This window comes from Podarcis pityusensis, assembly GCF_964106645.2.
Source record: "Podarcis pityusensis genome assembly, chromosome: 13".
Classification (NCBI taxonomy): domain Eukaryota; kingdom Metazoa; phylum Chordata; class Lepidosauria; order Squamata; family Lacertidae; genus Podarcis; species Podarcis pityusensis.
This window is the reverse complement of record NC_138038.1, coordinates 13370454-13385516: the sequence shown is the minus strand read 5'-3', so window position 1 is coordinate 13385516 and position 15063 is coordinate 13370454. Positions and strand designations below refer to the sequence as shown.

Sequence of the window (15063 nt, the reverse complement as noted above, 5' to 3'; positions counted from 1 at the left end):
TTGAAATACAAGTTTGCCTTAAGACACCTCCCGCACTTGTGGGGGTTCCACCTGGTGGACATGGGAATTCTTTAAGATTCCATGGTGGCCCTGGCCCCCCCTTCCCAGCCAAACTGAGTCCACATCATGTTATGACACTGGACAAAAAGCTTTGCTCCAAGAGATAGGTGATGCAACACCTAAAATGGAAATCTGGGTATTTAAACTGGGCAAAGAAAATAATAAGTTTGGATAGGAATTAAAACACCAGCATGATAATAACAAGTGGAGGTGGGCTGTGACTTCCATGACCTGGATCTAAACTGCTCTTCATCAGGTAACTCGCTTAAACTATTTATTGAGGTTTTCTCCTGTAAATCTGATTTAAGTTTAATTAAAGATAACAAACTGAACCCAGGCTGAGTGAGCGGCACTTAGTTCCCTCTGAAATCAATAGGCCTTTAAGTCAACCCACAACTAGCATGCCCCGTTGATTTCTAAGAGCTACCTGAGTTCAACTAAACTAACATGGCTCTAACCGAGGTGGGGGGGGGAAGAATTACAGATTGTTGCACAAAAAACATCAAGGTGAAAGCATTTTGCACCTTGAAAGGACCACATGCTGATTTTAAACTCTCCACTAACATGGGCGGGAGGGTGTTCAACTCAGAACATTTTTTTAAAAAACAACAACTTTGGGGCATGTTGCTTAGAAAAATAAGACACTGGTTCATTCTGTAGATCTGTGGTCCAGAAGCAAACATTGAGGCACTGGAGATTTTTCTACAGCTGCTGTACACATTGCAATGCAATCAATGAGACAGGTCTCTGGTGATAACAGGAAAGCCCCAGTTTCTTAGCTATGAAAGGGGATGGGGTTTCATGGGCTCACAGTCCCTTTCTGGCATAGGCAGAGAAGGGAACCCTGTGAGCATGAATGACTATGGAACACAGCGTCATTTGTCTTATTACGAACATCGCCAGCATGGCACGCAATACTGTTCCATGACATTTGCAAAGAGGGAAGCTGGCTTCGCATTTCAATTGGGGTGTGCATGTACACACAAACAACGCTGAATAATTCAAGAGAATCAAATGCAGCTGCATCACCACTATCCTACCCACCCCCCTCTGCAGCATTATTTCATGTGTCATCAGTGACCGCCATGCCTAATTCTAGCATCATGCCAGCACAATAAGACAGTAGATACTGAATGCAGTGTTCACTGGACCAGAAGAACAGAAATAAGAAATGGGGGAGGGGGGAGAGGAGAAAGGAGGAGAGGAAACCCTAGAAAAGAAATTAAAAATGCAGACCGTGCAAATACAAACCAGGTCATGGCTGCTTAGCTAATTTGGGCCAACTGCTGTGGAAGAAAAAACGTCGAACACCCCAAGTTGTGTAAATTTCTGTGAACATCTCAACACGCACACAAATACTCACACACAAACACCAATCTACTACACAGGAAAGCAAATATATGTATATTGCTTCGTTCCTAACACTATTTTTTTATAAGGTTTTTAGTGCTCCTAAATTGGACTCCAGAGAGCCTACAGCCAGGAGTCTCTGTATACAAAGCATTAACAGGGCTGGATTAACTTCACAGGTGAGGTTCCTACTGATCAGGGTGAAAGCCGCGTGGGCTGATCAGCAAAGAGCAACACCGTGTAGAAAGAGAGCAAAATAAGAACATGTAGGAAAGGGCAAGGAGCAAGTGCTGTGTTCTGACAAGGGCCGACTGCAAGCACTAGAATGCTGATGGGGGTCAATTTGCTTTGTCACTCTTGACATTATTACCATACAAAGGTCAATATGCCCTTATTCCACACCTGCAAAGAACAGTTTTTAGACAAACTGCCTTTGCAACTTTGGAGAACACAAAAGAAGAGTAACATCCTGAGGATTCATAGGTTCCAAGGCTCTTAAGGAAGATTCCAGGACCCAATGATCTTACATGTGGGGTCGTAGGAATTGTTCAACCAATATGTTTCCCTTGTTTGGCACAGGAAACCTACTCAACTCATGCACAGCTTCTTGATGTGGGATTGGTTTAACATTACTCAAGTTACAGAGAGGGCTTGCTCACCTTCTGAACTGCTACTTTAGGGGTGGCCAGCAGGTGTGCAACAGTCTCAACTACCATGCTTGCTTACACTACAGCTCATCCCACAGGGTAAAACTGCAAGGGTGATTATGAATTGAGGTGGGGGAGAGAGGTGGAGCCTTGTCGTGCTCTGCACTGCCTTAGAGACTGCTCAAAAGAAGAGGAGATCAGAAGGCAAAAGGCATCTCAGGCTCCTCAAAGAGTAAACACCAAGGAAGGACGTGGCATAAAATTCAGAGGATGGAGCAGGACAGAAAGTTGTAAAGGGGTCAGACATAATTCTTTTAATCCAGCCCTGAAAATGCTGGGGAGTTGTTTTGTTTTCATTTCCACAGCCTTATCCATAATACTTTATATGTATCCATCACATCTTTTTTTAAACTGCAACTCCAATGACATTACAGCCCAACACAAATATTAAATAATGAAGCTCAAAGGGGCATTTAGGCAGCTGAACTACAGCTATTCCATGGTGCGGGGGGAGAACACACAAATGTGGTATGATTAAGAGAGTTCAAAAACCTGACATGTTTAAAAGGAAAAGCAAGCCAAGTGGCTCTTCTCTTTCCTGTTTGTAGTCTCTCGCCAGGAAATTCAGGTTGAAGGAGATTTGCACCAACATTTTATTAATGCCATAGGCAGTTTTAAAAAGAATCCTATGCAACCTATTTATACTAAATTCTTCTTAATGCTGCCCTCTTTGCTCTACAGTCTTCTTCCTTGTGCCAAAGAACATGTAAACTAAGGAAGAGAAAAATATATTTTACTCCTCAATAACCACTCGGGCCATAAAAGAGGTGTTTTAGCACAATATTGTTTAGCACAATCAGCTGCTATAAATTATTTCAATTTGAGGTGAGATAGCTTTTTCTTCTCATTTCAGATTAGATTGATTAGTGACTTGCCTCATTTTTAACGTTAACGTAAGACATGCAAATATACTAGAACACATCCCTGAGTTCCTTAATCTAAGTGTAAGATCTGAACTTGGCTAGTGGAGCTGCACTTGCTCGGGGCTTGAGAATGAAAACTGATTTCTTACCGATTCTATAGGCTTGTCTAAGGACGCCTGTTCAATCTCCAAGTGGCCTTCTTCATACTGATCAAAGTGATTACCCTGTAAGAGAAGAACAAAACGTTGTTTTCACTATAAAGCACAAACAGTTCTGCATGGTTTGGTGCTAAAAGTTTATAATCAATCAAGGCCCAGACATAGAGAACCTCCTTCCTTAGCTGATCATGCTATATTTCTGTATTTGCTCTATGTTATATATACCGTATTTTTCGCTCTATAAGATGCACCAGACCATAAGATGCACCTAGTTTTTGGAGGAGGAAAACAATAAAAAAAAATATTCTGAATCTCAGAAGCCAGAACAACAAGAGGGATCGCTGCGCAGCGAAAGCAGCGATCCCTCTTGCTGTTCTGGCTTCTGGGATAGCTGCGCAGCCTGCATTCGCTCCATAAGACGCACAGACATTTCCCCTTACTTTTTAGGAGGGAAAAGTGAGTCTTATAGAGCAAAAAATACGCTGTTCTGCGGGATGCGGGTGGCGCTGTGGTCTAAACCAGTGTCTAGGGCTTGCCGGTTAGAAGGTCAGCGGTTCGAATCCCGCGACGGGGTGAGCTCCTGCTCCTGCCAACCTAGCAGTTCAAAAGCACGTCAAAATGCAAGTAGATAAATAGGTACCGCTCTGGCGGGAAGGTAAACGGCGTTTCCGTGCTCTGCTCTGGTTCACCAGAAGCGGCTTAGTCATGCTGGCCACATGACCCGGAAGCTGTACTCTGGCTCCCTAGGCCAACAATGCGAGATGAGCACCGCAATTCCAGAGTCATTCGTGACTGGACCTCATGGTCAGGGGTCCCTTTACCTTTTACATATATTCCATATAGGGTATATATATCCTATATGGAATCAATGGAGATGGACAAGGAAGGGTTCATGGGCATCATTTTCAGTGGGGATTGGGGGTGATGACTTGATGCTAGAGCACCCAGACATTTTCAGAATTATTCTAGATCATCAGAAAAAGCACAGCCATGGCTTCTAAACTAATTTGCCTTGATACTGACGTAATGAAGAGCCTGCAACATTTCAAGCCATTTCAACTGCAGCTTTTATTGGATATTCATAGAATCATAGAGTTGGAAGAGACCACAAGGGCCATCGAGTCCAACCCCCTGCCAAGCAGGAAACACCATCAGAGCACTCCTGACATATGGTTGTCAAGCCTCTGCTTAAAGACCTCCAAAGAAGGAGACTCCACCACACTCCTTGGCAGCAAATTCCACTGTCAAACAGCTCTTACTGTCAGGAAGTTCTTCCTAATGTTTAGGCGGAATCTTCTTTCTTGTAGTTTGGATCCATTGCTCCGTGTCCGCTTCTCTGGAGCAGCAGAAAACAACCTTTCTCCCTCCTCTATGTGACATCCTTTTATATATTTGAACATGGCTATCATATCACCCCTTAACCTCCTCTTCTCCAGGCTAAACATGCCCAGCTCCCTTAGCCGTTCCTCATAAGGCATCGTTTCCAGGCCTTTGACCATTTTGGCTGCCCTCCTCTGGACACGTTCCAGTTTGTCAGTGTCCTTCTTGAACTGTGGTGCCCAGAACTGGACACAGTACTCCAGGGGAGGTCTGACCAGAGCAGAATACAGTGGCACTATTACTTCCCTTGATCTAGATGCTATACTCCTATTGATGCAGCCCAGAATTGCATTGGCTTTTTTAGCTGCCGCGTCACACTGTTGGCTCATGTCAAGTTTGTGGTCAACCAAGACTCCTAGATCCTTTTCACATGTACTGCTCTCAAGCCAGGTGTCCCCCATCTTGTATTTGTGCCTCTCATTTTTTTTGCCCAAGTGCAATACTTTACATTTCTCCCTGTTAAAATTCATCTTCTTTGTTTTGGCCCAGTTCTCTAATCTGTCAAGGTCGTTTTGAAGTGTGATCCTGTCCTCTGGGTGTTAGCCACCCCTCCCAGTTTGGTGTCATCTGCAAATTTGATCAGGATGCCCTTGAGTCCATCATCCAAGTCGTTGATAAAGATGTTGAATAAGACCGGGCCCAAGACAGAACCCTGTGGCACCTCACTAGTCACTCTTCTCCAGGATGAAGAGGAACCATTGACGAGCACCCTTTGGGTTCGGTCAGTCAGCCAGTTACAAATCCACTGAGTGGTAGCATAGTCAAGACCGCATTTTACCAGCTTCTTTACAAGAATATCATGGGGCACCTTGTCAAATGCCTTGCTGAAATCAAGGTAGGCTACATCCACTGCGTTCCCTTCATCTACCAGACTTGTAATTCTGTCAAAAAACAAGATCAGGTTAGTCTGACATGACTTATTTTTCAGAAATCCATGCTGACTATTGGTGATCACAGCATTCCTTTCTAGGTGCTCACAGACTGTTTGCTTAATGATCTGCTCCAGAATCTTCCCTGGTATTGATGTCAGACTGACTGGGCGGTAATTATTTGGGTCCTCTCTTTTCCCCTTTTTGAAAATAGGGACAACATTTGCCCTCCTCCAGTCTGCCAGGACTTCGCCTGTTCTCCAGGAATTCTCAAAGATGACTGCCAGTGGTTCTGAGATCACATCTGCCAGTTCTTTTAATACTCTTGGATGCAGTTCATCTGGCCCTGGAGACTTGAATACATCTAAACTAGCCAAGTATTATTGTACTATCTCCTTAGTTATTCTGGGCTGTGTTTCCTCTACTGAATCATTTGCTCCAAATTCTTCAGGTCGGGCATTGTTTTCTTTATCAGAGAAGACTGAGGCAAAGAAGGCATTGAGGAGTTCAGCCCTTTCTGTGTCCCCTGTTTGCATTTCACCATCTTCTCCTCTGACTGACCCCATTGTTTCTTTGTTCTTCCTTTTGCTACGAACATACCCATAAAAGCCTTTTTTGTTGCTTTTAACCTCTCTAGCAAGCCTGAGTTCATTCTGTGCTTCAGCTTTTCTGACTTTGTGTCTACACGTGCTGGCTATTTGTTTGAATTCCTCTTTGGTGGTTTCCCCCCTTTTCCATTTTTTGTACACATCCTTTTTTAATCTTAACTCAGTTAAACGTTCTTTAGATAGCCACCCTGGCTTCTTTAGGCACCTTCCATGTTCATTGGTATTGCCTGAAGTTGTGCTTTTACTATCTCCCTCTTAACAAACTCCCAGCCATCGTGAACTCCCTTTCCTTTTAGTATTACTGTCCATGGGATCTCACCCAGCACTTCCCTAAGTTTTATGAAGTCGGCTTTCTTAAAGTCAAGAAATTGAGTCCTAGTATTCTTGGCTGCTCCTTTCCGCTGTATAGTAAACTTCAGAAGAGCATGATCACTCGCGCCTAATGATCCTTCCACTTCTACCCCACTAACCAGGTCATCAACATTGGTTAGGACCAGATCTAAAATGGCTGTTCCTCTTGTTGCTTCTCCCACTTTCTGGACAATGAAGTTGTCTGCAAGGCCAGTGAGGAATCTGTTTGACCTTATGCTCTTGGCTGAGTTTGACATCCAACAAATATCCGGGTAATTGAAGTCCCCCATTACTACTATCTCCCTTCCTTTTGCATGCTTGGCCATCTGTTCCAGGAAGGCATCATCTATGTCCTCCATTTGGCTTGGGGATCTATAGTAAACTCCCACAATGAGGTCACTGTTATTCTTCTCTCCCTTAATTTTGACCCAAATGCTCTCACTTTGGCTTTGAGGTTCTAAATCTTGGATCTCTTCACAGGTATACACATCCCTGACATATAACACCACTCCTCCTCCTTTCTTGTCTGGTCTGTTTCTCTGAAATAGATTGTAATCCTCCATTATTACATTCCAATCGTGGGACTATTAAATGTCCTGAGATCACCTGACATTTCAATATTAGCTGCTCAAGAGCAAAACAGACAGCTCAATATCAGCTGAAGATGTACCATATGTTCAGAATAGTAAGGCTATATTATGCTTTTAGGAATTTTTTTCTCCCAGAAAATAGGCAAACTGAGTGCTTTTAATGGGCAAGCTTCTTTTTGTTCAAGCTCCAAGATGGAGAGAGGTTTAAAAAAAAACCCCAAAAGCTTGCATGCACTTTTTTAAAAAAGCAGAGTTATTTCACCATCTGTGAACTTACAGTTCCAAGTTAAGAACAGAACCTTGCACTTCTTTTTTTAAAAAAGGAACAAGGTTTCTAGTATTTTAGATCCACAGAAAAAGCTTTGGGGAAATGTGTGCACCATGACCATGGCAATCTCAAAAACTGGAAGAGGTTGGGGTGGAAAAGAATACAGTCATACCTCAGGTTACAGCCGCTTCAGGTTGCGTTTTTTCGGGTTACAGACCGCCAAAACGCGGAAGTACCGGAACGGGTTGCTTCCGGGTTTCGGTGATTGCGCATGCGCAGAAGCACCGAACTGCAACCCACGTGTGCACAGACGCGGGTTGCGAACGTTGCAGGCTGTGAACGTGCATCCCACACAGATCACGTTTGCAACCCGAGCGTCCACTGTATTGAGCAAGCCTGCTGGTATTTTCTGTGCGGCAGGGGGACACCATTTTCAGCAGTTTCCTATCAATAACTGAGTCCCTGTAATCCTTTCAGCCTTAAACTGCTGGTGGTTCTTTAAGATTAGAGGTCAAAGGTTGCTCCTTAGGCAACCACCACCATGCAACTCCATTTAACACAGGCCTGTTTTCTTCCTCACAAAGGTGCTATCAGTGTTGTTCTATGGAAACACGGAATAACGCTACAGGCACTTTGCCCATCCCATCTCCCTCCCTTCTTTTGAGCATGCATGGGAGAGAAGAGTAGTTGAAACCCAAGCCAAGGGAAAAGAGGTCTAAATACCCATTGAACCTTTATTTTACCAGACTTGTTTATTTGACATTGCAGCAGGTGGGTAGGCAGAGTAGAGTAGAAAAAATATAGCACAGTAGCTTCTATGAGGTTTTGCCCCATACACATTATCATGGTTGACAAATCTGTAATATATAATCTTTAACATTAATCTAAATTTGAGGATGGAGTCAAGCACCCAAGTTTCTATTCAGGTAACACATAAGGCCATCTTCTGTCTCCACTAGTTCCCAAAAACTCAAACAAGAGAACCAGCAGCCTATTTCATGTATCTTAATGAGCGTACCCAGAAAAGTAAGCAAGACCCTCATGATGCAGAAGCGTTTGGAGGTGTTTGCAGAAAAGTTCGATTATTCAAGAGCATTCATATTACAGTCTGGTAACTGTGGATAAATGCTGCTCCCATGCAATTCTGGATCTTAGAACTAGGATTTGAGGGAAATTTAGGGCAAAATAACAGCACAGAAAACAGAATGTTGCACCACAGCTCCAAAAAGGCTTTCACTGGTAACCAAGCACACTGTGAGATTATCTTTGTCCACAAAGGGTCAGGCTAAATGGCTCAGTTGGCCTGTTTATCACGTTTAACTGCCAAAATCCCAGACAACAAAGGCAAGAATCAGCCTACGTGACAGGCCCCTCGAAGTTATTTCCAAAATAAATGAAGCACAACAGGCTTTTTGCTTTGTGGTGTAAATGCATTCTGCAAATTTAAGCAATGCAGCACACATGCTGAATGCAGGTTCAGCTCCAAAAGTAACAAGACCAGACCAACCCTCTAGCCATAAACATCTGGCTATTAAATCTACTCTGCTGCCAACCTATCAAGCACGCAAAAACGCTGAAATTTACAAATGGAATCATTCCTGCTTTTGACTGCTTTATACCAGAAAGGACAGGCACTTAAAATGTACAATACTTGACCACAACATGCCTGCTCATTTGTACACGAAGTCGGTGTATGCACAGAAAAACAAAGGGACAAGAGACCTGGAAAATGGAAATGGACAGCTACCTAGAGAACTGGCACAAATGCCTTTACTAGCACCCTTCTCCTTCCTAGAAGCAGGCCTCATGCCAGTTAGGTACTTTCAGCTCCTTTCTGACACGAAGCATTAGCAGAGGCTGGGGAGAAGCAGCAAACAGCAGTAGCATCACCCCTCTGCTTCTGTTCAAGGTTTCCACCTCCCTGCCAAGCCTAGAGCTGTGATTTCATTAACAGGAAGACATGCAGAACATAAAAAATGTAATGCATATCTTGAAGGAAAAGACCCAGAAAGGGACTTTCAAATTCTTACAGACACCAGACTCAAACTTCCAAAAGTCTGAACAACATAGACACCTGGGATTATGCCAATACTGCTTCTCGCAGCATGTCATGCAATAAAATTGCAGGCATCTCTTTCCTCCATTTCTGTTTCTGTAGTTAAATGTGAGAAACCAGATGTGAGGACCATGTTGCTCTGCTCATATGTTGGTCCCTGGACTAGAGTATGCAGGCTAATAGGGAGCAGAAAGTCTTAAACTGCATTGCATTGATCTTCTAATCCAGGGGTCAGGTCAGCAAGCTTTTTCAACAGGGGGCTGGGTCCACTGTCCCTCAGACCTTGTGGGGGGCCGGACTATATTTTTTTTGGGGGGGATGAACGAATTCCTTTGCCCCACAAATAACCCAGAGATGCATTTTAAATAAAAGGACACATTCTACTCATGTAAAAACATGATTCCCAGATCATCTGCGGGCCGGACTTAGAAGGCGATTGGGCCGGATCCAGCCCCCGGGCCTTAGTTTGCCTACCCATGTTCTAATCTTAGGGATCAGAAAACTGGTTGAAGAAAGCTCTACAATGAAGGCCAATGGATTTGCTCTGTTTCTGCATTAGCATTTGGAGAGCTCCCTTAGTGGGCATTTCGCTTTTCATGTAGCTTGTGAAGAATAATCAGAGCCAACCCAACAGATTCTGCTAGGACGTGGAAAAGGTCCTCTAAATAAAGTCTCTCTATGCAACAAAGCTCAACTCATTTTCCATTTATCTTCTAAAGTCGCAATGTGAAGGGCACATGACTTAAGAACACCCATCTCTAATCATGTACCTCTAATAATGTAGGGAGGAAGAAGTGCAGAAGAGGTCTTGCTTCCTTATCCTCCAGGTTCTTTAACCTTAGAGCAGGCATAGGCAAACTCAGCCCTCCAGATGCTTTGGGACTACAACTCCCATCATCCCTGACCACTGGTCCTGTTAGCTAGGGATGATGGGAGTTGTAGTCCCAAAAACATCTGGAGGACCAAGTTTGCCTATGCCTGCCTTAGAGTGCCACCCACTACCAGCACAGCATAGCACTACAGAAGGTCCTGCCTGGTCCCAAAGATCCATGAAACTTAGGCTCCACATATGTTCTTCTTGAACAGCAGCTACTCAAACAACCCCTGGAACTTCTGCATCGGTTTCTGATATGGTGTGAGGGTCAATTATTCAGAGAAATCAAGTTGGAAGCTCCACGAGGCTAAAGCAAGCACCTGCCTGGGCTTGAGCTGCTCTGAGTGCTGACAGCACATGACCAACCAACCCCCCACCCCACCAGAGAACTGGTCTGTGAAATGGATGTTAGTCAGCCATTCTAAATGCCACTGCCAGCCTCCCTACTTTCAGACTGTAATTACATTTCTAGGGTACTTCAACATTTGAAGATGCTCACTTCAATTCAACAAAAACAACTCAGCGAATAGGTTGGGAGCCAAATGCAAACTTAAAAGTGCCCATTTTCATGTATATTTATTTAGGAGAAGCTAATAATTTACCTTTCAAATGCATTGACTGTTTAAATTAGAAAATGATCCAGAATGTTTTCAAAGGAAGAGATTCTCTCAAGGGCAGAATTCAGCATTGTAATTAAGCTGTTGTAAAAGCCAGGAGATTTTCTTTTGTCTGCTGGAACAGGGAAGCATGCTCAGCTGTTCCACCTAGGTCTAGATATTTTTCTTTTCCTGGAGTGAGGCAAACGCAGGAGAGATGTCCACTGAACAAAGGAACACCCCTCATTTGAAGAAATTGTTCCTTCATTCATTACATTACAGTTTCCACAAAACTGAACATGTCTCTACATTATGCATGTTTGCACTGTACATCCACAATACAGACTCTTGCATGGAAAGATCTCTAAGGCAAAAAAAAAATAGTTGCCACCAAATCATGAGAATCAAGCTGTGAATTCCTCCCAAGTCTCCAGCTCTACATGAAAATCCTCAAGGAGCAAGAAAAAAATGAAACCCTGGAAGATTCATGAACTCAACAGTGTTTTGATTCTGTTCAGAAAACTTCATTACATTCTAACATGAGAGTACTTGTAAATGATAGGAGAGAAATGCAATACTGTTTTAATTAGATACATTTAGTTTTGTACATCGTATATCATATACAGTGACCATTTTCCCTCTCCTTTTGGGGGGGTGTCTGGATCACTCGTGCGGAGATCCTCTGTGGGCTGGACCGGTGCAGTGCTATGCCGGAAATCGCATCTACACATGTCCGCAGCGCGGGAAATCGCTTCTGCCCATGCCCAGACACCAAAAATTGCACCTGTGCAGAAGTGATTTTCGGTGTCTGGGCATGTGCAGAAGTGATTTCCGGCACCGCGGAAGAGAAGAGTCCCCGCGCACTGCACTAAACCGGCACAGCGCGGCGTGGGGATTCGCCGAGCGGGTGGCTCAGTTTGGGCCGGGTTGTGGGCTGCTTAAACGGCCTCCGTGGGTTGCTTCCAGCCCATGGGCCGCAGGTTGGGGACCCTTGGAATAACTCCTGCAAACATCCATGCTGCATCATAAGGCCATGCTAGCTGAAACGGATCCTAGGAATTCTGAATAAACAGTTCCTTAACACCTCCGCTAGAAGCTGTGGCATTGTGTTTGGACTGGATGTCATAGTCTTTGCCCTCAAGGTGGTTTTACAGTGCTTGGCACTGCCAAGTTTCCAGATGACCTCTTTGTGGTTTAAGAAGTCCTCTCACTGCTCCAAAACTTTCAGCCGGGTCGTTCAATGAGGATGAAGTGGAGCTGGAGAATTAAGTTGTCCCCCCCCCCATTGCCAAGCTCCTCCCAGAAGATTAGCCTGCGTAACACTATTAATAAGCATGTTCTGTAAAAGCAGCTGTACCTTGTCTTAAGCCACAAACGGGCATGTGCTCTTTGCAAGTATGCTAAGTTCATGTTGCTCCCACTGCAGACAAGGCTCTCTTCTCCGGTAGCAATTCATGCTTTGTATGCCACTGTTTGAGTGGTGTATGCCATGGTAAACGTGGAGGGGAGATAGGCATTCCCAAATACCCAGGAACACAAGGCATGTGTGTACTTGGCTGCCACAGTTGGCCATGAGTCTCCGGCAGCTTTCCACTGCTTGTTGGAGACACGTATCTCCTTTTTATACGATGTTCCTCACAGCAATCGCTGTGAAATTTCAAATGTGAGTTAGCTCTGGGGGTGCATTGTCTAGTCATAGCTCATTTGAACTTGCGGTTTGCTTCAAGCGTAAAGCTTTCTGCTTCTAAGGGGTACAAGACGGTTCCTGTAGGAAACAACTTCAACCTAATAGATTGATGTGATAGATAGGAAAGAGGCAGATACAGAGGGACCCACAGGGGCCTTCTCTAGTGCCCACAAACTCCAGGTTGGCTTTATGTGAAAACCTTTGATCACCCGGGCTTTTGGAAAGTAATTAATCGTCTTGCTCACATTGCTACTTTGTAAGTTATTGATGCTGTTACATTATTATTTTTGAATTGTGCCATATATATAATACTCTATTGTTCACTCCTCTGTACTCCAATTCTGAGGAAGGGTAAGAAACAAGTACAGTGAAACCTTGCCTTTTGAACGTAATCTATTCTGGAAGTCTGTTTGACTTCTGAAACGTTCGAAAACTGAAAATCAAAGGGCTGTCAGCAAAGTGAATGGAGAAAATTGAGAAACGCGCCTCGGAAGCTGTTCGGCTTCTGAGGCGTGTTTGAAAACAGAAGCATTCACTTCTGGGTTTTTGGCGTCCGGCTTCCGAAACGTTTGGCAGCCAAGATGTTCAAAAACTGAGGTTCCACTGTACAATAAAACAAATAAACAAACATATGCTTTGCGTGGAAAAGGCTGCAGGTTCAATACTGGGATCTCCAGGTAGCACTGGAAAAGATTCCTGTTTGAAATCCTGGAAAGCCTATGTTCCGAAGAGTAGACAATACTGAACCAGATGGTCCATATAAAGCCAGGGGAGGGCGGGAGTGCCCACCCTCAAGCAATCTGGCATCACCATGAAATCAAACCATGTGGGGAAATGCTCAGGGATTTGAAGGCAAACAGCAGACTGGTAGAAGATGCAGGCACTACCTTCCTCTGCCCAGGCAGTTTAAACTTGATTAAAAACTTATTTAAAGCAACCTTTTCACTGGTTGTAAATCAAGCCATCCTGTTTGACAGGGCAAAGAAAAAGAAAAATCCAAAATATTACAAGCATTAATTTAGTAGAACTGTAACAGAGACTTGCGTTCACAGCACAGCACAAACAAGGTTAATAAACTGCTCTGAACAATGGAGAGACTTAACCATCATTTTTTGCTTTTATTTCAGAAGCCCAGGGATCATCAAACAATTACCATTTTTGTAGAAAACTAAACACTGCATACTTAGCTTACCAATAAACCGAACTTTAACTCTGGATCATCTTGTCTACAACATCCCTTTTCCACATCAAAGCATCCTGTATGTAAGCATAGCTGAAGGAAGCCAAGTGTATCTGATATATATCTGTGGAAACATCTCTTGAAAGCCTCCACCAAAATATTGCACTGCTTTCTTAGGCAGCTTTTGGAACAACAGCAACACACTGTTAACATGTTCAGTTTATCATCTACTAAAGCCTCAAAGCTGTTCCTGAAAGAGCAGGCAAGCTGCCGAACCATCTTGCTTAGAGCCTTTCAGCAGGAGTTATGCTTATCAAGGGCATTTTTAGGCAAGTCTCATTTCATATCCCAGGAAAGGGACCATGATACATGATCCACTGGGTCTCAGCAACCTGTCTCTTGACAATTTATACTTCTAACACCTAGTCTAGACCAGAATTTCCCAACCATTTTCTGATTGTGGCCCCCTCCCAACCTTGTTTCCTTCCTGTGCCCCCCTATGGGTCTAGCGGGGGGGGGGGTCAGGGGGCAGCTGCCCCCCCCAATAAGTAGAAATCAATAGAAATCAGAGGGTCTGTCCCCCACCGAAAAAACCTACCCCCCCAAAAAAACCAACAATCCTGGCTACGCCATATTTCAAAAAGTGATTTTAAGCTTTTTTAGCTGTTTTCGCTGCTTTTTCTATCGCATTCCCATACATCCAGGTTTTCCCTGACCAGGCCAGTAAATCCCACACATGGTATAACTGTTAATCAACTATACTACTTCACACTGTGGGTGGAAGATTGCCTGTGATCAATATGCAAAAATACCTCTGTTTGGCCACTGACATCTGATACTCTGACTCTTGCATGCTTGCCCCAGTATTGGAGCCTAGTGCATCTCTCCTGTCATTTACACTTACCTATTATTTTCCTGACAGGGGCTTCCTGCTTTGGACCTCACCCAACATGGCGACGAAGGTAGTTACCAAGTAATTTCGTTTACCCTCATCAAAGTTTTACGTGGTTTTAAGCGGTTTTATCCTCCTTTGTTTTTATCCGAGAGTTTTAATGATCTGCTGGCTGTGCTGGCTGTCTTTTAATCTCGTTCCACTTGTGTTATTTTGTTTTATCTGGGTTGTTCCGACCCCCCCGGACTCGCTGCCACGGCTGCCGCCGCCTCCCTAACTGGGAGAGATAAGTGAAAAGTTTCCTGGGCATAAATCCTTTGCCCGGTCAACCAGCTATTTTCTTTTAGCTGTCAGCTCACTGCATATTGCGAAGTGAAGTTTGCCCGACTGCTGGAACCGGGCTGTTTCAAAAATCCTAGGAACAAGGAAGAGGGGGAGGAAGAGGCTTGAACTGGAGTAATTTTACGGCACCACTCTCCTGGAAGTGGTAGTATTCCTGTGAGGAAGAGTAAAGGACTTAAGGAGCTCCCCAGCACAGTGCTCACGACGGTTCCCCTGCAAAATTGATTTATGG

At 44.1% G+C, this 15063-nt stretch overlaps 1 protein-coding gene across 1 annotated transcript in view; it reads right to left on the bottom strand.

The window, feature by feature from the left end:
• Positions 1 to 15063, bottom strand: part of GPATCH8 (G-patch domain containing 8) — an 88255-nt gene that overhangs the window by 52223 nt on the left and 20969 nt on the right. The window contains 1 exon segment of the mRNA XM_080976483.1: positions 3130 to 3204. Coding sequence (XP_080832609.1) covers positions 3130 to 3204 — 75 coding nt within the window.